Source organism: Epinephelus lanceolatus, chromosome 15 (genome assembly GCF_041903045.1).
Source record: "Epinephelus lanceolatus isolate andai-2023 chromosome 15, ASM4190304v1, whole genome shotgun sequence".
Classification (NCBI taxonomy): domain Eukaryota; kingdom Metazoa; phylum Chordata; class Actinopteri; order Perciformes; family Serranidae; genus Epinephelus; species Epinephelus lanceolatus.
In genome coordinates this window covers 36,808,051-36,835,299 of record NC_135748.1, presented here as the reverse complement: position 1 = coordinate 36,835,299, position 27,249 = coordinate 36,808,051, and the positions used below count along the sequence as shown (strand labels likewise).

General features: G+C 41.6%; 1 protein-coding gene across 1 annotated transcript in view; it reads right to left on the bottom strand.

Annotated features, from left to right (window-relative positions):
- sgpp1b (sphingosine-1-phosphate phosphatase 1b) overlaps positions 1 to 26,868 on the bottom strand; it is a 37,879-nt gene extending 11,011 nt beyond the window's left edge. The window contains exons 1-2 of the mRNA XM_033641886.2: positions 25,700 to 26,868; positions 14,054 to 14,143 (exon numbers count right to left, since the gene is read on the bottom strand). Of these exons, the coding sequence (XP_033497777.1) occupies positions 14,054 to 14,143; positions 25,700 to 26,536 (927 nt within the window). The 5' untranslated portion in view covers positions 26,537 to 26,868. The remainder of the gene's footprint in view (positions 1 to 14,053; positions 14,144 to 25,699) is intronic.
- Between the last annotated feature and the right edge of the window lie 381 nt (positions 26,869 to 27,249).

The following is a 27,249-nucleotide window of genomic DNA, read 5'->3' as shown; positions in this document are numbered from 1 at the left end:
AAGGCCTCCTTGAGATATTGCTTTCACAAGAGTGAGATGGACACAAGGACACAGTTAATTTGACCCTTGACCCCTAAATTCTAATCAGTTCACTTGGGATTCCAAATGGATGTTTGTGCCAAATTTGAGGAAACTCCCTCAAGGCCTTCTTGAGATACTGCATTTACATGAGCGAGATGGACTAAAGGGTCACAGTGAGCTTTACCTTTGACCACCAAAATCTAATCAGTTCATCTTTGAGTCCACGTGAACATTTGTGCCAAATTTGAAGAAAGGCCCTAAATGTGTTCTTGAGGTGACATTATGCATTTTACTGAAATCATTTTTCTTCTTTCATGTAACAAATAAATTGAATTGATTGATTCGCAAGAATGAGACAGATGAAAGGGTAAACAGTCAGATTGGTGCATCTTAAGTGTGTCTCATTGGTTTGCATGGCTGCCCTTGAATATTATGTAAATGAGAAGCCTGGTTAAAGTATATGTATGGGTAAAATTCCTGCTGCGAATGTCTTAGCCATTTGTATTTTATCCAGATTATTTTAAAGACTCTCAGTAGGGGAAGTTGGTGGAGAGTGTTAACAAACACTAAGTCCCTCATCAGGCTGCCTTAGGTGTGTACAGTATTTACTTTGTCAACAGCAGTGTCTGCTTTCCCTGGTTGAGAAATCAATGAGGGTTACTGTAAATTTACACCACTCTCCATCCACCGGCCAAACGCTGGAACATTTCAGCTGCTGCCTGGCAGGTTAGCCCACTTGGACGGCCACACTGGACGCAAACCAAGGTCCTGTTACAGTTTAAATATCTATCTGGCTGCTTAAATACACGTTGTGGTACACATAAGCCCTGATCTCACAGTGGGTCATTAACCCGTGCTGCCGTCACATGCTGGCACACCGCTCAGCAGGAACTCGTGTCCCAGCAGACTGACTGACAGTACAAGGTCACATTTTAATGTCTGACCGTTTAAAGGCAACTCAGCAGTGAGATAAGCAGCAGGAAACCCCTCAGAGGGTTACTGTGATTTATCACCTCACTGCTGCCGCTGCAAACTTTTATCAGCCCTCTCTGTCCTAATGACAGTGAGTGAAAGCTTTCAGCTGCCTCTAATTTTCTCCTCCACTGACACAACTAGAGGGAGCTCTGCAACTATACGAGCTGCTGATCTAAAAATGTCCAGAAAGAGGACAAACGGGTGGCACAGATCCCTGAAGGAACAACAAAGCTCATGTTATTCAGAAGATGCTTTTATCTTAAGTGCTTTATAATGAAAATAAATATTGTTAACATGGGCGACCTTAGTGGAAACAGAGCTACTAACAACCCTGTATACTACTCATGCCTGCTTTAATGACTTAATGGATCCTGCAGTCAGTTTCCATTAAATGATTATACAAGTTCAGTTTCTGCAACAGCGGTGAAAAGCATGTGAATGATAACATTCTCCTTCATGACGTAAACATACAGCCAACTCTAGTTAGACTGCTTTCACTGACTTGCCTTTCTTACCCTCAGTTGTACATAAACTGCAGTTTATACACTTATTTTTAAAATACAAAAATGAAATTATTGGTTATCGTATACCTGAGAGGCAGGTAATTATCGGTATCGGTTGAAAAACTCCATATTGGTGCATTCCAAAAGTAAGTGTTTAACTTTTTCTAAAATGCTGCCGTAAAACAACTTGACAGTGGGGCATCGGTGGCTTAGTGGCAGAGCAGGCGCCCCATGTACAAGGGTGTTGCCGCAGTGGCCCGGGTTCGAATCCAGCCTATGGCCCTTTGCTGCATGTCATCCCCCCTTCTCGCTCTCCCCCTTTCACACTTACCTGTCCTGTCCATTAAAGGCAAAATGCCCAAAAAAAATCTTTAAAAAAAAAAACAACAACTTGACAGTGATCATAGAGGAAGTGGAGGACCTCTTGTACAAGAATATTACAGGGTTTGCTGATAAAAACTTGATTTGATTTTTAGATGTAGAAATGAAAGGGACACTGTTTTGATTTTAGCATCTAAGTATTAAAAATGCTGTAGTAAAAGAGCAGGAACATAATGACAGATGAATTTCAACAAAGGAAAACAAGAAAAAATTAGAAACTCTCACATTTTAATTAACCTTTGTGGCTATTAAAGTTTAAATAACTGAGTTTACAAGGTGCAATTGAATGCACCATGGTCGGTGTCCACACGCTTTGCCGCAGAGAAGGTGGACTATTGCACGCAATGTTTCTGTAAGTTATTAATAACTCAGAACGCAGCAGGTCGGACTGCATCATTAGATGCAAATCTAGCGCTTCACTACAGTTCCCAGCTACAGATAACCGCCCGCAATTTGTCTCATTAGCTCCTTTTCCTCAACAACAGACACCCGATGCTCATTGCTGAATTGCTTTCTTGAGGTCAATCCCTGAGCTGAGGATGCTGGCCTCAACTATGTCTGACACTTGCCACCTTGTGTCAGTGTCCACCACCAGTTCACTGGTGCAAGAACATGACAAAAACACAAAGCGATTGAATACAGACTTGGACGTCAATTACCATGGCAATGACTGAAGAGACCCTATGGTAAATGACAGAAAAAAAATGATTTCTTTTGACTTCTGAGATCAAAAATAGGCTGAACGGAAAACAAACACTCACATGACCAAAGCAAATATTGCTAGCTATCTTACAGCTACTTGGTACTTTGAGTATTTGGGGTGAATAAACACGAAATGTACAAACCGCAAGTCAAATTTGCACAAATGCCCTGACTCAAATTTGCCTCCTTTTTCTATCTTTAATAGGAAATGTGTAAAACAGTTTGAAGGTGATCGAGTGTCATGTTGATCCAGTGCTCACCAAACAAACACAGTAAGGGTTAAAATATACTTCTCACATAAATTAGCACAAAAAGCCTTTAAAAAGGAAAAACACCACAAAATATGAGTGAAAGTTCACAGCGAGCGGTCTGATGAAAAGGTCTGTAGATGTCAACATCATCATCATCATCATCATCATCAGTAGCAGAACAGCTTTTTGTCTCCGAGCTCTTCCTGCAGAACAAAGAAAGAGGAAGTAGTTCCATTGGGTGTGATGATTTCCAGATCACATTAAGGGACCGGCAGGCCTGGCAGAGCCAACTGCTAATGGCTTACTATGTGTTCAGGCTCCACTCCCTGAAACACAACAGTCCTTGTGTGGCCTGACGGTGGAGGCTCCAGAAGAGACGTCAGACTGTTGTTTTACAGGGTGGGAATGAGCTCTATCGACCAACAGATTTAATCCATCTCATTTTACTTCAGTTCTGAGGTCTCGACCTGAATGCTGTTTCTGACATCAGTGTTTAAACACATCTAGCTCATGTGGTGGTTAAAGAAAACATGAAGCTGTTGTGCTGCCTGTGGTGATTTTTGCTCTAAAGGCCCAGACACACCAAACCAACATCAAAGAACTAGCGGCGACTAAAGCCGACTGTTGTGTTTCCTCATGCCGCCTGTGTCTTGGCCAAAAGATTAACTTGAACACACTGCAAAGACTACAGCTGATGGGCAAACAGCATGTTCATTCTTTCCTTACATAAGAGGAAATAACTCCCCATAGCAGCAGGCGATGGTAGCTTGTATTCATCATTCAAAATGGGAAAACAAAAGACTGACAGGACGGATTAAAGCTGCTAGTTAGCAAGTTTGCACATTTATAACACAACCCTGTGTTGAATGAGCAAAGCATATTTACCATGCGCTAACGAACAATAACACAAACAATCACTAACCATTTCGGCCCAATGGCTACAAACGTTATTTACTGACAGGCTCTATCACCCCCGTCGCAGAGTCAACATGCTGAATCTGACAAAAAAAAAGATAAGGGCTGACGAAGGCCAACAATTTGGGACACACTGCAAAACCTAGTGCGACATGCCCTCACAGATAGCCCAACGTTGACCAATGGCCTTTAACCTCCTACAGTTTTCTGCAAAAACAAAAAAGTCACTCCTTCTCGGAGCTATAACTCTCTCAAATCTGGACACGCAGACATGGTACACATATCTTCTAGATCCAGCCTGACTTGCATTTTCTGAAGATATTATCTTACAAATAAACATCCATAAATCTGCTTTGAAAGAATAAAAAAATGCTCTTTTTGACTTCATAACGTGCCTGAGGATCATCATGTTTTTAATTTGTCTTCAGCATCAAAGGAACTGATTGATTATTTTCTGTACATCCTTAGGTAAGAGGGGTGGGACAAAATATTGATACAGGAATATATTGTCTCCTCTTGCAGTACATTATCAATACACTGGTGCTAAATGTTTCTGACTAACCAGAGTCACACATGACTCCGCACATAAATGACAGGAATGTGAACGGAAGTTAACTAACTTGCGGTGAAGGAGAAACTCACGGGGAAAATGGCAGACAGTTTGGACAGCGGGGGGAAAGAAATCAGAGAAGCACTGTCATCTTTCAAGTCAAATGTTCAGGCCCTCTTTGGCATTTAAAACACAGATGGGATACACAACGTCTATACAAATGCAAGAAGTGTCCTGTGAAAGTAAACAGGTGTTATTCTTACAATCATACTCATTAGACCTCACACTGTTCATGGTTAAGATATGTACGATGTGATGCTCTCACATGCCTTTTTGTTTACTTTGCCTCTCCTCCTGTTGCACCTGCTTTTCCTGTTTCAGTCTCCCTGAGGTTGCTGAGGTGAGACTGGATGACAGGTTGGAGTGTGGAGAATGCTCAAGAACAGGGCAGAGGTTGTACATTTTTCAATTTGGTTCACTGCAGTGCGCTTAGCTCTGTAAGAGTAAGTCTTTAAAAAAAGATGGTAAAGTTCAAAGTTTTTTTTTAAAGAATGAAAAGTATAGCCTACAGTAATTCAGGTTCAATGTTAAAGCCCACCAGCTAAAACTGACTGTTCCATCCCACTGAACTGGTTTTAAGTCTAGCAGAGATCCCAAACTTTCCAAAGATACAAATATGTCTGGATTACAGGGATTTTTCCGAGCTGATGTAATGATGCCGGGATAATAAAGAGCATCTTTGGTTTGAAAAGTTCACCATATTACAAGTGGTTTGATTGAAGCGTTGGACAAAGCAGAGACAGTGTGGAAAAATATGGTTTCTTTCAGCTTGCTTAAGGGGAAATTTTAGGGAAGATCATAGGTTAAGGGATTATTGTGATCCTACAGATAATCTGACATCGCTAGTTACTGGAGGAAAACACAGTGAAAACACAGGCCTGGGCTGAAATGTAACGGTTGCCATGGTTACAGACATTATTTACCTCCTCATGAGATCGAGTGCGAGGGGAAAATGAACATGAGGAGGAGCTGCAGGAGTTTCTGGGTTGTAGACAGATGATTTTATCCAGACAGGACCACAAGTGGTCACATTCATGTCTTGGGTGACATGTGGGAACAGGAGGAGGAGGAGGAGGAAGAGGAAGAGGAGGAGGAAGAGGAAAGGGCTGCGAGACCTGTGCACTACAAACTGTAACAGGAAGAAATAGTAAAAGTACTTAGCAGGAGGGAAACAGGTGGTGAAGTAGTTCTTCGCTGTTAGTAAACAGACAAACAATGCACTTGAGCGTGTGATATTTTTAGTGACCGGACAGTGTTACACCCTTTGATGCATTAGGTCCAACAAAATACATCTGCAGACTTTACAGCAGTGGTGGAAAAATATCCAAATCTTTTTCTTAAGTAAAAGTTGCATTACCGCATTATAAAAATACTTTATTACACATAAAAGTCTGCATGATTTTTTTTTTTACTTAAGTAAAAGTCTTAGCAACAGAACATACTTCAAGTTTCAAAAGTAAAAGTACTCAAAATGCAAAGTGGCTACTGTTGGTGTTATATCTGATCATTATAAGTGATGTATCAATATCCTCCTGAGACCTGAACTTTTGTTTCGTATGCATTTTTAATTTCTCCTAGCTAATTGGGACCAATAGGACCTGATAAATATAAAAAACTAAACATTGTCGACAATAATAAAGTCCCAGTATCCTCAAATGAGACGATAATAAAGTCCCAGTATCCTCAAATGAGACGATAATAAAGAAAATAAAAAAAATAAAAGAAAATAAAATTCCAAAGTCAAACGAGTACTTCCTAATTACAGTTTCTTAGCTTGTTACTGTTGTTTGTTAACAAGTTTCAACTATAAAATGTGATCAGGTTTTGGACCTTGTCCACTTTTGTGTCAGGATCGGCTGCAGACTGACTTGTCAGAGATGGCAGCCATCTTGTTTTTACATGAATTAGTGTATTGTGGTCTTACTACCACCAGATGGCACAAAAAGTGTCCAAGAATGAGGACAACAGGTCTAAGTTAAGAAGACTGAAGTAGGGCTGCAACGATTAGTCGACTAATCGACTATTAAAATAATCAGTGACTATTTTAGTCGTCAACTCATTGGTTTGAGTCATTTTTCATAGAAAAGTACTTTAAAAGTACCCCAAAACACTCTTATTGCAGTTTCTTACGTTCAGATATTGGCAGCTTTACACACTGTGTTTGTAAAATCTGAATTTGTAAAGTAATATTAGCTCTTAAAAATATGTAGTGAAGTGTAAAGTAGAATATTTCCCAACTGGTCAAGCCATAAGGTCCAGATTTCTCCTTAGTGATTAGTTCAAGGTCCACACAGTTTAATACATTCAGTGTCATACTTTCATTTGGCCATGTTGTCAAGCTAGTTTGCTGTCTCTGTCCAGTAGCTGTCAGTTAGTTACTCACCAGTTGGGACCACTACTCTAAAAAGTAGTCACCGACAGGAACAATCAAACATGGTGAGTAATGCTAGTGTAGCAGCTAACACTACAGCACACCTCTTGGTTGAACGAAGCCAGGAACTGTTTTTATTTACAACGACATGGACATGTATGTCCACGTAGCTTTGCTGAAACAGCAAATTTAGGAGGATGACACTATTACTTGGAACTGAAGTAAACAATGTCCAGCATTTTAGCAAGATTAAGCCCTCTTGAGGAATGGCTAGAAACATACAAGGTGTATAACTGAATTTGTTTAACTGTAGTAGTTGTGGCAGTAAATTTAGATTTACAAAATGTTATTTGAAAGTAATACACAAGCAAAAATACTAAATCTCACTGAATCCAAGTTTTAATCATATTAAACCGCAGCTGAATTTTATCATTCTTATCATGTTTAAGAATAAAAAGGAAAACGCTGGAGGTGGATTTACAGCATGCAGTCTTGTGTTAAGCAGACTTCCCCTGAACTGTCCGAGGAAAAAAAGGAGTTTGATAAGTTACACTCAGATACAGTTTTTTAAGTTGTATCCAGACCGTACTAGACGTTTTGAAAACTCTTGAAGCAGCGTGGAGCCAGGGAAGCCTTCGAAGGTGTGTTTTCATATGAAAGTAAACACATATTAAGAACTTTTACAGACGTCTGAAATGTTAAGTCTTGTTACTCATGAATGTTATTCATTGAGATTATAAGGACTTGAGTGATGTCTCACTGTGTCAGCACCATAATCACGTAGTAAACTCCCTGGGGATTTCTGATGTCTGATTTTCACCAACAGTTGTGTCACTGTTAGTTCTGGGATACACTTGAATCTGGTTAAATGCGAGCACAAACAAGGCGTGCCCTGAGTCGCAGGATGACTCATCCTGTGTTCTATAATTTACTCACTTTGAATTTTAATCTAATAAACTGCTGAATTAATCAGCTTATATATCTTTTCTAGGTCAGGCTTTGTTTATCTGGGGAGACAACAAGAATATTTCTCTATGAGATGGTCACAGATGGAGAGTCTTGGTAAAGTACATAAAGCAGCGTGAGCTGGCAGATGTGCATGTGGTTCCTGAGGTGAAGGTCTCAGCCGCGACACCACCTGCGGGCAGCCACAGAAAGTCCTTTAAGAACGTCTCTGATGTGGAATTACCTTCTAAAGTTTGTCTGGGAGAGTGGCCAGTGTACCGTAACGTCTGCTGGACCCACACCGCCATCCATCACCGCCATCCCTCCGACACAGCTGTGATCACGGAAACTGTTGCCACAGCGATAGACAGCCCAGCCCTACGAGTGCACCAGGACTGACATCATTTCCCAGTGAATGAAATTACCCCATATGGGGGTTAATGTGACCAGCGCGTGGACAGAAGAACCCACACATACAGCTGCAGTGACTGTTTGAATTATTTGGCAGAGGATTAATGTATAAAAAATAACGTATGAGCCAAAACAATTTGTCTGAATTAAACCAGGTCTGTAACCACCTAGAGGTCTGAGGAGGAACTGCATGTGGAATCAGGAGGCAATTTGTATTAGATTAGTATCTTTATCAATCCAGATAGTTTGACTGGATTATTTTGAATTTACTCTCTGCATAATATTTACACTTCATAAAAAACTAAACAAAATTCTGAGCTAAAATCTATTTTGGTGACATCAGTGACTTCATTCGGCACTAACAGAAACACGTGGTTGGAGGCCTGTTTGAGGCACTAACACAAACTACAAACCTGTTTCAGAAGGGCTGCCCCCCGACTAAAAATTTTCCTAGTCGACCATCATTTAGGTCCATTAGTCGGCTAGTCTCCTGCATGTTTCTGATATGAATATAATGATTAAATGATATATTTTGGTGGTTTGAGTTGAAGGTGTGAGAAAGAATAGTATCAGTAACATTGTTAACACTGTGCTACATTACAGAGAAATACAAAACCGTACTAAGGAACCTTCATTAATATAGGCCTATATTTTATCTACAAGTGCACGTCACACACTGAGCGAGCCGCCTGTTAATGATGCTGTGGGCTAATGGGCGTGTAGCTACTTCCGTGTTTCAGATGATACGTCATGTTTGTAGTCGACCAATGAAGATGAGTTTACATATCACCTTGGGTTCGTCCTTCACCTTCTCAAAATGATCCCACACTTTGGATTTCCTGCCCGACATGTTATTAACTAGCCTGTGGAATAACCGCAGGTACCAGACTCCTGTCTGACTGCTGAGCATGGACACTTCCTGTGTCTGTCCTTTCAAATTAAATTCCAACATGGTCCAGTCATATAGGTTTGGATTTATTTTGACAAGGTGCAGCTCCTGATGGAGTTTCACGTTTGTTTTTTCTGTGACTAGGGGACCAATGAAATCTTGCTGACTAATGGCCTTTGTGGTTGATTAAAGTTTGGTCAACTATTAGGGGACAGCCCTAATCACCACTGTAGATATTAAGTAACCAGTAGGAGAGGGCAATACGGCACGTTTAAATTTTAAATTGCACCTTCTGTAATTCAGTCCTATTTATGACACTGTTAACCTGTTTACATTTCCAGTACTGTGTATATTTGGTCTTTGCACCTTACTGATAATCTTAATTGTTAATATTTTGTTTTATTTGCTGTCTATATATATATTTGAACTCTTTCCCACTTTGTATTGCAATTGCTATATAACAACTTCCATCACAATAAATAAAGTCTTATCTAATCTTTTATGTACTATTACATCCTGTGTACTAAGATTCAGCACTTTTCCTGGAAAATCAATACAGACACTATTTACTGACATAAAAGTCAGGCCCATATACATAGTATGTTATATCACCCACCCCGGTCTTACTCCTCACCTTTAAGGCCACCCACAACCTAGCTCCTCTGTACCTCCCCAAACTCTTGCACATCCACACTCCCATCCGTACTCTCAGGTCTTCCTCCTCCATCCACTGCACTGTCCCACCAGCCTGCCTGACCACCATGGGGTCTAGAGCCTTCAGCCACTCTACCCCCCTCTTTAAACTTTTTTTATGTCAAGTTATTATTTTTATTTTTTATTTTCATATTACTTTATTCCTTATCTCGTTGACTTCATGAATGTGTTGTTATTTTCTCTATCTTTGCCTGCAAGGTGACGTTGAGTATCTTAAATTATTATTATTTCTAACTCAAGGTCCAACTGCATCTGGTCAGGACTGTGAGGTGCAGCTGAAAGCTTCTGGACAAGCTAAGGAAAAAGGACCTTGAGTAAAGATTATTTTGTTGAGCTACTATCAAAGTGGCAAAGAATGAACTTTCCCACTCAAATACAAGGACTTCTTAGTGTGAGGGCAGAGGGAGACTTGCAGGAAAGCAGTTTTACTTTCATTCACAACAGCTGGTTCATTAATGTTCTTGTTTCAGTGTAGCAGTTTATAAGTTCATAAAAATAATTTCCTGGATGTAGTGCTCTGTTTGTGCTCTGCAGATGCTGTCCAGAGGGTTTAAATCTCACTAAAGCCACTAAAACATTACAAGTGCACGTTACTAAGACAAAGGCCTTTATACGTATAGGCTGTTTAAAATGCACTGATGTGAGCACACTCAAAATTTCTACAGATAAATTTTTGCTTTTCAGAGTAGCCTCTTCAGAGTCTCTCATATCTCATGTGTAGGTTGCAACTCAGACTGTGGGAAGGTTTCTAATACAGTAGAATACCTGGGGCCAGATACACACAACCCTGTGTTGATTCATGACTATAACTGTGTGTACGCACAAAGGCAGAAATATGCACACACATTCTTTTCATCAGATTTATAAAGCTGTTCGAAAGCCTGATTCTGCTTTATAAATCTTGATCATTATGGCGATGGGTGCACGGGCACAAGCCTCATTTCCACACCCACAGTTCGCCATAAATAGATACGCCCTTAAACATATGATTGTATATAGACACCTGTGCCCCTCTACCACTCATTAGACCTGTCAGTGAGAAAAACAGTAACGATAGAGCAATTTTAGCGACTGTGTTACATCGGTGAGGTTCTCCAACCGTGCCAGAGCAGCTGTCATTACACATGGCTGTGGATGTTTGTCTAATTAACTAATTCATCACATTCCAGCAAACCATCATTGCGGCAAAACCTCAATCATCATTATCAAACGTCAGAAGGATGATCAGTGATTCATTCACAGTGCTCATGTGGAAACTGGCTTTACAAAGTGCTTCACGGGATATAACTAAATGACAATTAACAGGGAGACAAATGTAAGTAAAATTAATGCTGAAATGTATCACTCATAAATAGTTTAAGATCAACTTTATAAATGTGTCTTTGATTCACATTTTTCAGAACGTAACCTGCAAAAAGAAATAATCGAATCCCTGAAGTTGCCAAACAACCTAAAAACATTTTATTTCTGTCTCTCAACTAATACTTAATCCGCTCTTTATCATATCACCCCAGCTATCTCAGCCGAAACTGTGTGTATGCATGGTCTGAAGAATGTGTGAAGTGCACACATTTTTCTTTTATAAATGCCAGATTATGAATGGCAAAAGGTGCACGCATGGTTTTTGTGCGTACACATTGTTTATGCGTCTGCCCCAGGAGTAAACACAACCATTCATTGATGTCACATTATGTTTTTCATGATTATACCTGTGTTGTACGGCAGCAATCTTATCAAACCAAAACTCTGCTGTCGGCAGAAGTCTGTTGACGTCAGAGCAGTAGATGAAGGATGAAGGGGCAAGTTTTTGCAGGCATGAATATTCCTCAGTAAGAGCTAAGAGAAGCTGACATTTATTGTCTTCACTACTTAAATCTGCACGGAGAATGAGACACAGGCCCGAGCATGCTGAGGACACAATGCTCAGATGAGCTGTGGGGGTAGAAGGTAGAAGCTGAAGAGGCTCGGCTCAAAACCCAAAAGAAAGACAAGATAGAGGTCCAAGAAACAAAATTAAACTAATTAAACTACAATTGGTTCCTTCATCATCAAAATTTCAGCCTAAATCAACTTTGTTCTGTGTGAAAATTTAAATGCACTTAAAATTAAACATAAAGTAATTTGAGGGAACAACTGACACACTGTACAGAAACACGGTGGTGCACAGACATTGTCTCGGTCACATTCCTCCGGTAATAACAACCCCTGCCGGGTGTAAATGAGTAGCAGACACCTGGCAGATGTTGGTAAACTGGAGGTGGTTTATCCACATGGAAAAACTATTGTTTGGAGGCTTAAGTTCAGACTCCACCTCCTGCTTATAATCATCGGGTGGAATGGTTTCCTGTTTCACACCCTGCCTGCTGGTCACACCACACAAATAACACAACAAAGACAGACAGTTGCTCTCCACTCCAAATTATTTGCTTCTTGTTGCTTCGCTTGGATGTTTGAGCTTCACTGTGCGGAATGATGCACGTGTGATGTTTGTTTCCACATTCATCAGCTGATGAAGCTCAGTTACTGACTGAAAGCTGTGAAAAAGCTCCTACCTTGGGCTGAGATCATTGTGACACCTGAACTGATCCACAGATCAAAGAGGAATATCAGTGCTCCACTACCACAACATGCACTAAGACTGGAACAGAGTGCTACTTCACTATCAGCTTGACATGTTGCATGAACTATTGACCAATCAGTCAACTAAGATAATCAATAAAAATGGAGGAGGGCACTGGCAGGCAGAGCTGTGCTGATCTGAAAATGTGACTCTGGGGCGTCGGTAGCGTAGTGGATAGTGCCGGCGCCCCATGTACAGAGGCGATGCCTCGCTGCAGCGGTCGCAGGTTCGACTCCGGCTTGCAACCATTTGCTGCAAACAACTCATTATAGCTTTACTTTTGTAATCACATCACTACTGACTTGAAATACAGCAATCACATCAGTGGGTTTCAGAATGTGTCACACTGTGTATGCACATCACAAAGCAGTAAGCTATTACTATTTTATTATTTTGATTTTGGAAGGAAAGATGACAAGAACACTATTGCTGCAGCTAGTTGTACTAAAACTCTTTCCACTGCAAATCACACAAACTCAAACCTCCGGTCTGGACGCCTACTATGGCTAACACAATAATGTGAAGCTCCAGGAAACACACCCCACCAAAGGTGAGCCGTCCTCAGCCACGAAGGTTGGCTGTAGTCCTACACTGGCTAAACAACCAAAACTGGATTTAAATTGTGGACAGTTGCAGCTACAAAGAACTAATGAAACTTGTGGCTGGATATGTGATGGATGAAATGTTGCTCCACGAGTGACTCTCTGTCTTTGAGACAGAGCTTCAGGAAGATACCGGTAATGGGCAACAGAAGACAGAAACATTTGTAATCTATCTTGCATTAGTCTCGCTCACCAGACCTTTCTCAAGAAAAGAAAGGTCTGGCTGGGCCGACTCTCACTTTAAGATTGGAGAAAAAAACGCCCCGGCTGCTTGTATTTCTTTCAACCAATCACAATTGTTCTTGGCGGTGCCACAGCAACAGTGCGCTTGCAAAAATATTGCCGGGGGGAAACAGGTTTTGGTGTAACACGCCCACAAAAATATCGCCTACAGGACGCGAACCATGGCAGAAAAATGGCTACATCCCCGCAAGATCAAACACCGCAAAAGTTAGTAAAGGACGTGTTGAAAACTGCAACCGGAGGTGGTAGGGCGGGACTTCAGCGGGTGGCTCGTTCCACCCAATGAGAGGCTGATCTTTGCAGCGAATTTCCACCCACTCAGACTAATCTTGCCTTAGCTACACTCAGCCTACCATTGACATTGAATTGAATTTTGGGGAGATATGCAATAACCAATTTTAAGAGGTGTAATGGAAAAGTAATATCACGAATAGTGTAACAAATTACTATTGCCAGGGAGTAATAAGTAAAAGGTAATATATTAGATTTTTAGAGTAACAAGCCCAACACTGATCTGAGGCCACAGAAAATACACAGCTGTGTGTCGATTATGAGGGTAAAGTCTTCCAAACCTTTCTGTGTGCATCTGTCACACAAACCTGGTCAATTACCAAATTATTTTCCTACATATGTCCCTTTTTTTCAGATCTGTGTTGTAAACATGTGTGGTTGTTCTGTGCGTTGCACCTCTACCGTTACACAGGTGATTGTGTTGCTGACACCAGAGCCAGACGCCAGCTCGGTCCTGGAGCTGAAGTGACTGCTGGTCAGATACTGTTTCCCACAAGTCAGCTATCGTGTTCAAACGGACAGGATGACAACAAACTGGCACTGCAGGTGGCAAGGCCGACACCATCTGCGTGTGTGTGTGTGTGTGTGTGTGTGTGTGTGGGGACATACCAGGACTGAGTGCATTCCCATGTAGATTCGGCTGACACAGACCAGCAGACACCAGCAGAGAGCCAAGCTGAAGCCCAGTGTGAACGGGTACTGTGGAGGTGACAGGAGAAGCTGATCAACACAACTACACACCTCTGGGAGATTAAACTAATCATGCAGTCTTATAATTTGCAGCATTACAGACAAAATGTAAAATTACTTCTAATGAACATCCTTTTTGATTAATTAATAACTCCATAAAATGTTAGTTATTTAATCACAGAGCCCTGAGTAGTGTTGTAAAATTGCTCTTGGTTGGTCATCAGTGAAATTACCCTAAAGTGTTTAATTACAATGATAATAGTAAATGTTCATTTATGTAAAGCTGCAACCAGCATTTTTTTGATGTTTTTAACTTAATACCAAAAACGCAATGATGAAACAACACAAGTTCAAGCCCGAGAAAAAACTTGAAACACTGACTGCAGCTTTTATCAGGAAGGAAACATGTTTGTTAGACCTCTAGTATAGACACAATGCGATAACCCCGCAGAGAACCTTTAGGCATTGAGTGCAAAATGTTTTTATTATTAGAGATGCACCGATTGATTGACTGATGACCCGAATCGGCTGACATTTAGCTTGGTGGACAATGACCAGTGACAGGCCAGTCAGTCTTAGATAGAGTCAATCCAGTGCTGATCAAATTAACATGCCTGCCTTGCACGATGTTTTACATCAAGCACACAATGGCACAGACAGTAATTCATTAATGTTATAGCTGCTCCATCCCCTTCTCATTCCCAGATTGCTAAATAGCGACGATTTGTCACCCCCTCGTTCATGACTTTTCAGCCTCACTTAGTGACTTTATTTCTAAAAAGTGACAAGGGACAAATCTGGCAACTTATTCAGACCATCATCTTTTCTCATCATCGTGGGATCTGTCCTTAATTCTTGCACCATGCACACAGTTTCAGGTGAGCAGGAGGTGAGAAAACGCTGCTCACTGCAACAGCAGTAATTAATATATAACCTACTGGACACACACCATCATAAATAGTTCTGTATAAATAAATAGACAATAAATACATGGTTTTAGATAGATAATACACAGCTGACTCCATGTAATAGGCATTAATACACAGTCCAGAATAATATTTTCTCTGATTCTTGTCTGATATGTGAATAATTCATTTGAATATAAATCTGTTGCACCTGTTTTCTTTTAGGAAAGTAAAACATTAGATAAAGTTGGATATACTGCACTTCATTTCAGATGGATTTTATCTGCACAAAAGCTCTGTCCAGCGACCTGGAGCACATTTTAGTTTAAGTGATAGTGAGAGGATGTCCTGTAACCTGGTGCAGCTTTGGAGAAAACATAAACGCAATTTAAAAGTCAGTGTTTTACTATGAACACACAATCGAATTACTGGAATTGGCAAAAAAACCTGAATTGGCCGATTAGATCAAATCTAATCTGCATTGGCTTTGCCATTATGCAACACATACATATATCTGTTGCTGAGTCTCTGCATCAAAGCTCATCTATCACACTCCTGCCTGTTTTATTGCTCTGATCTGGTGATTGCAGTGACAATAACATGATTGTGCATGCTGGAGTCTTCATTGAGCGTACAGCTTGTAACAAGCCTCGATAACACATTGCTGTGATGTCGTGGATATAATGTGCACTGGATACAAAGGACCTCATAAATATTTCAGCAATTCTGCTGTTTCCTTATCAGATGAACTTGTCGTCCTGCAGCAGGGCGGAGTAGCAGGAGAGGAAAGAGAGGCTGGGTTCACTTCACACTGCAGCATGAAGTGTTCACAGTCAGATTGTTTTCCCCTCATGTGACTCAAATTTCCTGAGTTTTCTAATCAGTGCAAACTGCGAAAAGCTGCACACAGTCCCAGTTCCTCCATTTGGATCTGGGTCACATGAATATATGGCTTAAAATCAAATCCAGTGAGCCATGAGACCTACATGTGGGGTTGTAACTCAGGCTGTGAGGTTTTCACAGTAACCATCTCAGAAAATATCACAGTCTCACAGTATCACAATATACAGTATTACTCAATGATTAACATCATTAGTTACAATGACTTTTAAAGGAATGATTCGTTGAACACAAACTTTCTAAAAACTGAAACTTTAAACCATTTTTAACAGAAGTTTGTGTAACAAGTCTGACAGGCAGTCAAGGAGAAGTGAAGATGCGCACATATAGTAGGGTTTATTCTCTTTCCGGCTGCATTTTTATACCATAGATAAGCAATGTACACAGTATGATAACTGTTAATTTTCATACCATGGTATATGGTTTCACAATATAACCGCTGCAACCCTTAACTCAAAAACAAATTATTACATTATTAGATGGCCTGCAGCTTGTCAGAGCAACATCAGCATGATGAACAAACAAAACCAGGGGGAACTAACACTCACAAACACACACCTCCACGCACACACACTTGACCTCTGTGCCATATTTCAGACTCCTAGGGCAAAAACCGTGGCCACCAAAGGGTGGGGGATTTTTGTGGATTGACTGACCAACCAACCACCAGAGCGTACGATAGAGCTGCTGGTCGCAGCCACTAAAATTAAAGCTCAGTCACAAACAAAAGGCACTCAGTGCCACCCATGTGTTTCAACATGCACAACTGCAGTTTAGAGGTCCTGAAGTACACTTAACATCCTGCCATCCCAAAGTCTCTGGCCCACGCTAAAGGCCTTTGCACAACAAGTCCATATTGTTTGTCCAAAATTGTTGCACATTTAAAAATATGTAAGACCTCATTGTGTGTCAATCATATGTACACATCGTTCCCAAACTTTCATCTGTCATTGAACCTTCTGGAACAAGAAGCTTTTTAGAGGAAGTTCAATTTTCTGTGTTTTTTCACATCCAAGATGCAATAAAAGAAATGTGGCGTAACCATCTGGACACATTTATCTGCAACAAGAGAAAAGAACGGGGCAGAAGTGGACAGAGGGTCAACAAGGAGATGAGGTAGATGGAAGCAATGTTCTTGAAATCTTTCACAACAAAGGGAAGGTAACAATGATGCTTACAGCAGAGTGCAATGGCCGTAGCATGATTTCATGACTCGGGTAGCCGTGGGGCCAAATGCGAAATGTAGGCAGAGAGTGGTGACAGCCAGGGAGGTAGCTCCATTGGAGAGAAGCGAGAAGAAGGGAGGAAATGTGTCTTTCCATTTTGCCTCATATTGCAAATTTCCCTAACGAAGAGAGCAATTAAAGGCACCGGACTAAGTGTGCAAGGTTTCTGTGTGGAACCATTTTTATCAGATGACAGATTACAAAGGACTTGGTGTCCAAAAGCCTTCATGCTGCAACTAATGATTGTTTTCATCACAGATCAATTTCAGATTTCTTTTCTTAATTAATCATTTCATCATTTTGTCAGTAACATGTCAGAGAATAGGAAAAACTCACACTACAATTGAGAGGCTGAAACAAATGTAAAAACTGGTATTTAAGCTAAAAAAAAAATCACTTAAATATAAATCACATAATCAAAACCATTGCCTGATAATACAGATTCTCTGTCAACTGACTAATGTCTTCACTAACTGATTGTTAAAGTGCTAAAAAAGGTCAGATATGAGCTGCAACACGCAGGTCTGCAGTGTGAATGCAGGCAGAAAAACAGAAAAAGAAAATGAGTGACAGTTGAGCCCGGAGAGAGAGAGAGATGTCAGATGAAAGCTGCTGAGGTTTGCACACTTGTTTAAACCCTTTTGTTCTCTTCATTGTTGCTGAGACAGCTCAGATTTCCTCTCACAGGCCAGAATTACAGGACAAATCCCAAACCCTCACCGACTCCCACACCTCCAGCCTTCAGGGGGAAACGTTGCATCAGAGCAGTTTGATGGAGCTGGTAATTTAACAGGGATAAGGTGCTACTGCTGTCTACTGAGAGCTGTAGGCTGCAAATAAGGTTAAGATATATGACTTTATTACATGTTTATGTGTCACTATCTTACACAAATACAGTTTATACTGCAATGTGGGGTGAAAAATATTTGTACAATTTAAAATGCAGTATTTAATAAACACTTATCTCAATATTTAGCTGTTTACTAAATGTTTAAAACCATATAGTTAAAATGAAATGCTCCAGGTCTCATTTAAAACGTATGCGCTGCACCATTGAGAAGCTAATGTCTCAGCTACACTGCGACCATCATATAAAGACACACATCACTTTCAACCTCTCCATCTGCACTTCATGAACCCTGCTGTCCTTGTAGAGTGTGTACACATGCAATGTCAACTTATCTACTTTGTTGAAATCCTCCTGCAGTCAGTGTTTCAAGGTGACAGGAATAACGCATGCAGTAAACTGAAAGACAGCCGTAATGATGTCGTATAAGAGCCATTTTACAACCTGCATTAGCCTGATGGATAAAAAGATGTTTTACTGCCAGCGGTGGCTGCTGAACTCCAGCCTCCAAGTATTCCTGTGACACAGGATAATGGCTGCTTATCTGCCCCAAGAAGTTGTTTGTGAAGTACACAAATAACTACAGCTCAGATTGACCTGCATTCATCCAAAGGTATGTGCTGAGTACACAGCTCGTGCTTCATGGAAAAGTAAATAAAACTAATCACATATTTTCACTGGCGTATAATTTGTCCACACTTTCTGCCCAGTTCAAAAAATTATCGAAACTTGTGCTAGAGTTTGGTACATTTATCTTTTTTGTGCTCGTTTCAGTTTTTCCACGCAGGCTTGAGAAGTTTGATGTTTTAATGGGACAACAAGTTGGTCACTGTTAGGAAACTTTGAAAAAATTCAATTTTGATGCAAAGAAGCAAAATGAGAAGCGGCTCCAACTGTTTCAGTTTTATATATTTTGATGTGATAAACAGCATGTTAGTTGGAGATTAGCACCCGCCCACAGTCAAATACTGGTCACATTTGCAAGTGGCTGCTCGATTAGCTTCTTTCACCAGCCAAAAAAAACAAAAAAAACAAAACAAGAGTAGTGTAATTCATGACTGGTAGATTTTGGAAGCGACCAGCCACAGTGGCAAGTGCACAAATTTTAATTTCCAACTCTGGCTGCATGTAAAGGGGAGTATTAGTGGTATATTCGTTTTTGATGGACATTTAAAGAGCTTAGTTAAAATCTTGCCTTTTTCGAAAGAAGGGCAAAAAAAAGAAACGGAATTTTTGTGCATGTAAACATAGTCACTGTCGGCGTGAACATTAAAAATCAGAAATCCATTTACTGCCAATTAATTTTTCACATACAAGGAATGTGCCTTGGTATTCTGGTGCAGGACAGAGAAGATAAACATAATAAGAGTAAACAAAAAAGTACTGCAAAAGTCAAGAATTATAATAGAAATACTGCAATAAAAAATATGTAATATATATATCTGTTTTAAATGAAAAGAGCTGTGCAGGGTTTAAAATATAATGGAGATGTGTGCATGCTCAAACATGATCACAGTGACAATGACGTTAGCATTTAGCTCAGGGCAGCTAGTGTGGCTGTGGATTCTTGTTCCCTAACCATTTTTCCATTTTAAAATCCACTCCCTAAACTAATTTCTAGCAGCAGTTGGCATACGGGAGGTACAGATGTTAGTCTCATATTCTCCACATTAATCTTGCATTTACATTTTAGGCATTCACATATACCTGAGTAAGACATTAGCTGTGACAAGACAAAAGCTGCTGCATGAAATATGTCAGACAGCTCCTGTGAGAACCTCCTACAGGTGTCTCTCTAACCACAGGGCTTCACTGTTAAGTGTCAATTATAGACTTAAATCTCTTTTCAGAATGAGGTCAGAGCAGAGGGAGGGTTTTGGTTGAGAAACAGGCATCTTTATGTGTGTGGATTAGCTGTAAAGTCGGGTCAGGCGCAGCTGCCTGACGTGCCTCAGATCAACACTGAGAAGGGGGGGGCCGAGGAAACCATGTGTGGAGATGCTGCCCAAACAGCGTCCTCTGTTCATATTCAAACACAGTATGTATCACTGGGTCCCACGGCCGTGTCTGCATCCTCGCTCTGGCCTTGCGCCTGTGACCGCGGCGGTGCTGCAGTGGTTGCTTCGTGCAACGTTTTATGGACGTGGTGTTTTTTTTGTGTGGTTTGTGGTTCCCTGCACACTGCTTATTGAATGTTAGCCTCAGTGTAGGGATTTGCTCCGTGCACCCTCACGTGACATATGACTGCACATACATACAGACACACACACACCCAAACCACGCAGCTCCCAGGGTGTGCTGTGTTTGACTTTCAACACTGCCAAGATGTAAATTAGTCTTGTCTGAGGCCGCGAACAAACCAGTTGTGAATATCCCTCGTATGGTGGCAGCAGATAACACGGCAGAGAAAGACGAGACCTAATTACTTATTACGACATGTCTAATTTGGTAACTACAAAGTCCAGCTTCACACATTTGCAGCTCCAGATGTCAACGCCAGAAAGACATCATAAAAATCTGAACTACTGCAGCTCTTAAGAAACAAACATTATTTTCCTTCTTTTGAATTCAGCAGACAAGATTCTGGTTTGATATGATCGCAATCTGATTGAAAACACAATGTCAAACTCAGTGTTGGAGTTAGGAAATGCTATACTGTGAAACTCACTCATGTTTGCAGGAAAAAGCTGCACTGTTCCCACCTAATGTTCCTGCTCGAGGGAGAGGAAGTCTCACACAAAGCCTGTTTGCCATAATGTTTTCTGTTCTGGCCCTGCTGGGTGACGTGATGATAATTTATATCACACAACGTCTTTTTGGTCTCATTTTTCAGTTGAGTAACTCTTAGATTCTTCTGTCTCCTTTGCATCTTTCTCTCATCCCTATACTGATTTAATCCACCTCTCATCCTCTCCTCTCTTTGCCCTTATGTCTATTGTCTCCTCTTATCCTTCCTCACTTTCTGCATTAATCCCCACTTCTCTCCCTTATGCTTTCTCCATCTCTTGCCCTTTAGCCTCATCTTGCTTTATCTCCTGTCATCTATCTAATCTCTTATCTACTTCCTCCCTCTCCTTTGCCTTCTCTCTCCTTCAGCTGCTCTTTTCTGCTCTGTCCCTGGTCCCCTCCCTCGTTTCACTCTTACCAGTATATTCCATAGGGAGAGACACATCTGGCTCTAGTTACTGTCTGAGCTGGAGGAGGGATGGGAGGAGGACTGTCTCACTGTGGCCCATCCGACTCCACGCATTCCTGCTTTGCTGAGACAAGTCAGCTGAGGCAGGGAACGTACAACGGGAAAACTCTCAAAGCAAGCAGCAAAAGATGAGAAGGACATCCTGCTCTGGTCACAAGAATTAAGAGTTATCTCTTAATATCTCCATATTATTTGACTCTGGACTGAATGTTACGATTCCTGACACTTTAGAATAATAAATTATGTGTATATTCATTTCATTACACCATTGATTGATCCTGAGTCATGTCAGGAGATATCCAGTAATTCTGTAGCGTGAGACATTTCTTCGTACACCACTCCCCTGAAATACAGGGAAATGTCAAGTCAGGGAAATGTCATGTTTGATCCTCCACCCCTTTGACGTGTGAATGCAGAAACTGTCAGCATTGTGGACAATATGGGGTTCTTATTTATAACAACAAGGCAGGCATTGAGAGTGTGCAACTGAGAGTAGTAGTGGTAGAGAAGTATATTGCTATTTTTGCACAATGCAAGAACAAATTTTTTTTCATAACCTAAATCTATAAATTCTGTTCTTGTCTGTGAATTTTTTGAATAAGAAATAGTTAATTAACCCGACAAACGTTCTTAGTTTGTGCAAACGCACAAGTTTAGATCAACTTTGTGTACATTTCATGAACAAGCTACAAAGTTTTGCAAGTCACACACAAGTCTGAAATCTTCAAGAGCAATATGTTCTAAGTCACTCCCCAAACTTTTTGAGTCCTAAACAAGTCACTGTTTGTCAGTGGACTGGTGTGCACTGCCAAACACACCTCCTGCTCGTGTACTGTAACTGGTTGCTGTCGGATTCATGATAGCAGTGACAGATGTCAGACATCACTGCAACAGCCTCAAGGTCAAAATTTGTTTGTAGTAAAATAAAATTGTTGTGTGATTAAGAAGTTGGTGCAACCAATCTACCAACAGCTTTTAAGGCGTAGAGATGCATGCCCAAAAGAAAAGGAGGACAGAAGCCTTGAGAAAACCACTTATCCTGTTAGGGGTCATGGGGTGGGGGGGCGGCCAGTCAATCAGTGCCAAATGCCAATACCTGGTGACAGCGCATCCGGGTGGCGGAAGTACCGAAAAGGCCCCGAAGCCAGGAAGCCGGCCATGGAGCTCCACGGCCAGCAAAGGCTTCCCGGCGAGCCGAAACTATCACTGCAGCGCCAATAGTGTCAGTGTCTGGTCTATTTTCTTTACTATTTTATTTTTGAAATAGCCTGATTGTGATTTTTAAATTACGTACTTATTCCACGTATTTGTCAGCATCTAAAGAGAGGAAGACAAGCAGACACACAAGCAATCGGCGAGACAGACAGACAGACTAAACTCTAGGTGTGATAAGAGAAGAGCAGAGGGGCAGAATAACTTACTGACTGGTGCGGAGTAAAAAGAAAAAGAGACAGAGCGAGACTACGTCACCCTGCAGCTTGTTCAAAATTTGCATTTTTCATTATAACAGAGAAAAGTACCAAAAAAAGGTACCGAATTCCAGGTACCATACTGTACTTGTATGTCCTGCTGGGGCAAAGTTAAAGAATGACGCGTGAGACCAAAATAAATGTGAGAGCATCAGGTTCAAAAAGTGAGACGGTCTTATCTGGTGTTCCACACCAGCGAGTCAGCAGCTCGTATTTTTAGACCTTGAATAGAGAGACTGTGTTGTTGAAAGTGTTTAACAAAGACATGAGCAAATTATTTGCCAAATTTTAGAGCTTTTCTGAAATGTCATACCACCCGTGTGTGCTTTCAAACTCAGGTTGATGAGTAGACTTGTGGGGAGAAATGAGAGAGAGCTACAGACACTAAATCTGTCTTATCTTGCAGCCCCACACTCAGAGGTCAGGGGTCGGCTTTCTTATCTCCTGCTCAGACAGACAGACAGACAGGGAGGCAGAGTCATAAATCAATCTCACCCTCTCGCCTGCTGGGATTCAAGCACAATACAGTGATCCCACGCGGCTTTCTTTTCAGAACCGGGCTTTTCTTCCCCACCCACACCAAAGTAATGACTGTTAAACATTGAGCAACAATTTGGAGAATATGACAGGGCATTATGGAAATTGGAATTGGAACAACAAGTGGTAATCAGTGCAGCCTCTGGCCTGCAACTGCAGATAATTGTTGCGAAGGAGTCCTCAAATCAGCAAGGAAAATGTTCTTTTCTTTGCAGGAGCCGCTGCATCAAAGTCCACATTTTGAGCACACTTCAGTTTTGTCATTTCAACAGTCTGAAGGTACAAAATTCTCAAAAATGACTTGAACAAAAATAATTACATATTAATAGTAAAATACTGTAGCGCAATGTTCAATTTTCTTTCATTGGGCTTTGTGATAAACAGATTATTTCAGCTCTAAAACAAACAGCATAAATTTGCCATAAAAATAAGCATCCACCACACAATGGTTGAGTTTTCTGTGTCTCTCTGTTCTGAGAGAATTAAATAGACTTCCTGCAGTTTGTTGATCACGTTCCTCACAATGTGGATGCACAGTGAGACAATGGAAGTGGACTACACAGACTTTCTGTTGGCTTTTACGGACTGGACACAATGGAGTGTTGTCCCTCCTGGGTGAATGGGAGGAGATAAGAAAAAGACCAACAGGGACTGGCCTGTTAAGACAAAAAAAATCCTGCATACATGTTTTCGGATGATTTTGGACACGTCAGTTAGTTTTTATAAACTTGGCCAAAGTTGGGGAAGCGGTGGAAGTTTGTTTGAACATGTAGCCACACGCAAGCATGCTAACAGTTACTTATCGAGGTGTAATATCAGACAGGTGTTGGCAGGTTGCATGCATGTTAGCATGGTAACAAGTTAGCATTTGCCTGAATGTGCCGCCCATTTTTGCAACCAAACTGTAGTCTTTTTTTGCCTACACGATGTCAGAAAACTGTGAAAAACGTCCATCACAATTACTCAAATTTACATGTTCCAACTGCTTGACCAAGACTAAATAATCCAAAGATGTTCAGTTTGCTGCAGCACAGAAATTGGACCCAATGATCTCTGACATTTCTGGCTAAAATATAAGTGACTAATTGATCATTAAAATTGTTGCTGAATTATTCATTGATCTGGGCTCTACATATTTTACCCATCTACAAACACTCTCCTCTGCAGTGTAAGGAGCCTTACAGCATCACAGGACCGTCACTTGGCTGCAGACTGCAGACTTTTAGTCTTGTTGTACCCACACTGAGCTTGTTTTCACTGTAGTACAAGCACTAAAGAGTCTGCAAATGTGCTCATGCAGCCAAATAGCCGCCATAGCTCCTGTCACTGTATCCACTGGGCCGACCGCACATTAATTTTTAATGACGCAGCTCAGGAGGGCAAAGTCTCGGTGATCCTGTATCAAGAGTTGCCACTTGGCAGATGTTATCTTGTGTTGCTGTGGTGTGAAGGTGTCCTTGAGCAAGGCAGGGAAAGCAAAGTGGGTGAGTGTGTACATCTCTGTAGGAAGATATTACAGATCATATTGGCTTTATTAGAGAGGACAGCCTCAGTGTGGAGGGCAGAGAGAGGGGATGACATGCAGCAAAGGGTTGCAGGCTGGAAATGAACCCACAGCCCCTGCAGCAAGGACACTGCCTTCATATATGGGACGCCTGTTCTTCCCACTAAGCCTCCGGGCACCCATATATAGTATCGTTGGGTATCTTGGGGGGCATTATGTAAAGTCTGTGTTCATCTGTATGAAGTCTATACCCCCTTCAGTCATTCTTGTGTCACTATATATGCTGAAAATATGTAATAAGAAACTGCAAGCTGAGGGCTGCATTTTTATGTATGTTTTTATGTCCTTATTAAAATTTCAGCCATACTGTTTTAGTTAAAATGTTATTTCTTAAATTACTTTAATTTTCTGTAACTTTTAGAGTTCAAAATGTGACCCCAGGTTGCCAGTTTATTATTTATACTTCATTATTTGTAATTTTTGAGAGGTGATATTCAACTTTATGGAAGTTTGAAGGCTGTAGTTTGAGATGCTCTTCAAATACACGTGTGTGGTATAATAAAAGGCTGTTCTACTATTCCACAGATCCTGTTTCAGTGTCTTTGATCCAACTCTTTAATTAGAGGGCTCGTTCCCCAAACATGTTTGTCTGTTGTGTACTTCTCTCGCAAAGGTAGCCTAGGCAGCCAAATAAAGGTACCAGCCTCACCCTGCTGCTCTTTAATTCCACCTGCACTTCCTTGCCAACTAAAGTGGGACTGTGTGATGGTGGCAGTGGTGATAATGACTGTATTGCTAGTTTGTGAATAGGCAAATAGAGGAAGATGATGTGAAGCATCACAAGAGGAACTTTCGCAATTTCCCACGTGGAAATTAGGAGGAAGTATCTCCTGACAACTTCCCTTTCTCTTCTGCTGCTGCATTTCAAATTTCAGATATATTTTTGACACTTAAAGAGGATGTAATTTGGATGTACTGTACCTCCCACCGGCCGTAGGTCATGAAGAACAGGGAGAAAGGGATGGCGGTGCCCGACATGGCGTGTGTGGACGGCATGCTGTACTCAGAGTTGTAAAACATCTCCACTTTGACCACAGGTGGTGAGGCGGGTCGCGACCACCCGATCACATCCTTAGTGCACTGCCCCAGGTACATGACCCAGACCCACACCATGATCAGCCTCCTGCCCACGAAGGCGTCCATGTTCCAGATGACGAAGGGGAAGAAGGTGATGTAGAAGAGCTCGTTGCCCAGCTCGGTCCCGAAAGTGAACATGTAGTACAGGAACCGGTTCCCGATGAGGAACTCCTGCCCGGCATCGCCTGTTAGAGAGTTTTTGCGGAGGGGTTTCACCGTGCTGCTCCCTGATGGACCCGGGGCTTTACCGCCCTGCTCCTCTGGCTCCCCGTCGAGGCTGCGACAGTTGTTACTCCCCGCACCAAACGTCTCTCCCCCGGCGGTCGCCCCGGACACAACTGCTCCATTCTGGGGAGGACTCTCACTTTCCTCCCCTCTCTTTGTCGCCACGTTTGAATCAATACCCCTCTTCCGTACACCCGCTGCTGCTGTTTGCACTTTCTCCCCTTCCCCTGCTCCGACACCAGCCGACTTCTCACTGTCATTTCCCCCGGCGGCGACGTGATGATGGCAAGCCCCGTTGTTCTGCGAGTGAGTCCGGTCCGCTTCCGCGCTGATACCCGCCGCACAGACGGTTCTCGAAAACGTCCCGTGTACACCACAGAAGCGCTGAAAGCGGGCGACAAGGTGGGGGTCTTGGAGATAGTGGTACAGTTCTACAAAGCGGTTACTTTTCTCCATGCTTACCCCGGTGTATTCACCCCCCACACGGCTGAAAGAAGGAACACGGACTCCGCTACTTTCCCCCCCGAACACTGGACGATGGACGCTAGCTCGCTCCGGCTAACGTTAGCTAGCTACAATCCCGTGCATCACAGCAGAGTGAACCCCGAACTGTTTTTAAACTACAACAACTTATAACGGCGGGTGGAGTTATTATTTATAAGTAAACTCAATTGTGTTTCCGTTGAGAAGATAACGGACACACCGGGCGGATCGGTTGGTTCTTGTTCGGCGGCGTCGGGATGAGTTCAGAGACCCGCTATCTGTAGTACATCCTGAAACTGACAGATCTACGGAGACTCAGGGGAGCGCGCCTTCCATGGTGCCTTCGGGCTGTCGGAAATTTCACAACTCTACGTTCAAAGCCTTCGTTCTGGGAAGTTAGAGGCTTTTATCAACCTTGGTGGGGAGTGTTGTCTTTTTATAACAAATGGCTGTCGTTAAAAATGGATAATACGCCATCATTTAGTTACACTGACATAATTTACTTGGATGCAAACATTTCAGACACTGTTTATCTTGTCATTATTTTGGGTAAACACCACATTTCATACTTGCAAGTGAAAAGGATATACTCCCTCTTCCACTCTGTTAATTAATAACTTTGCCAACTACCTCAAGCTGCTAAAATATATAGAAAAATTGAATAGTAATCCTTAAACTTGTATACT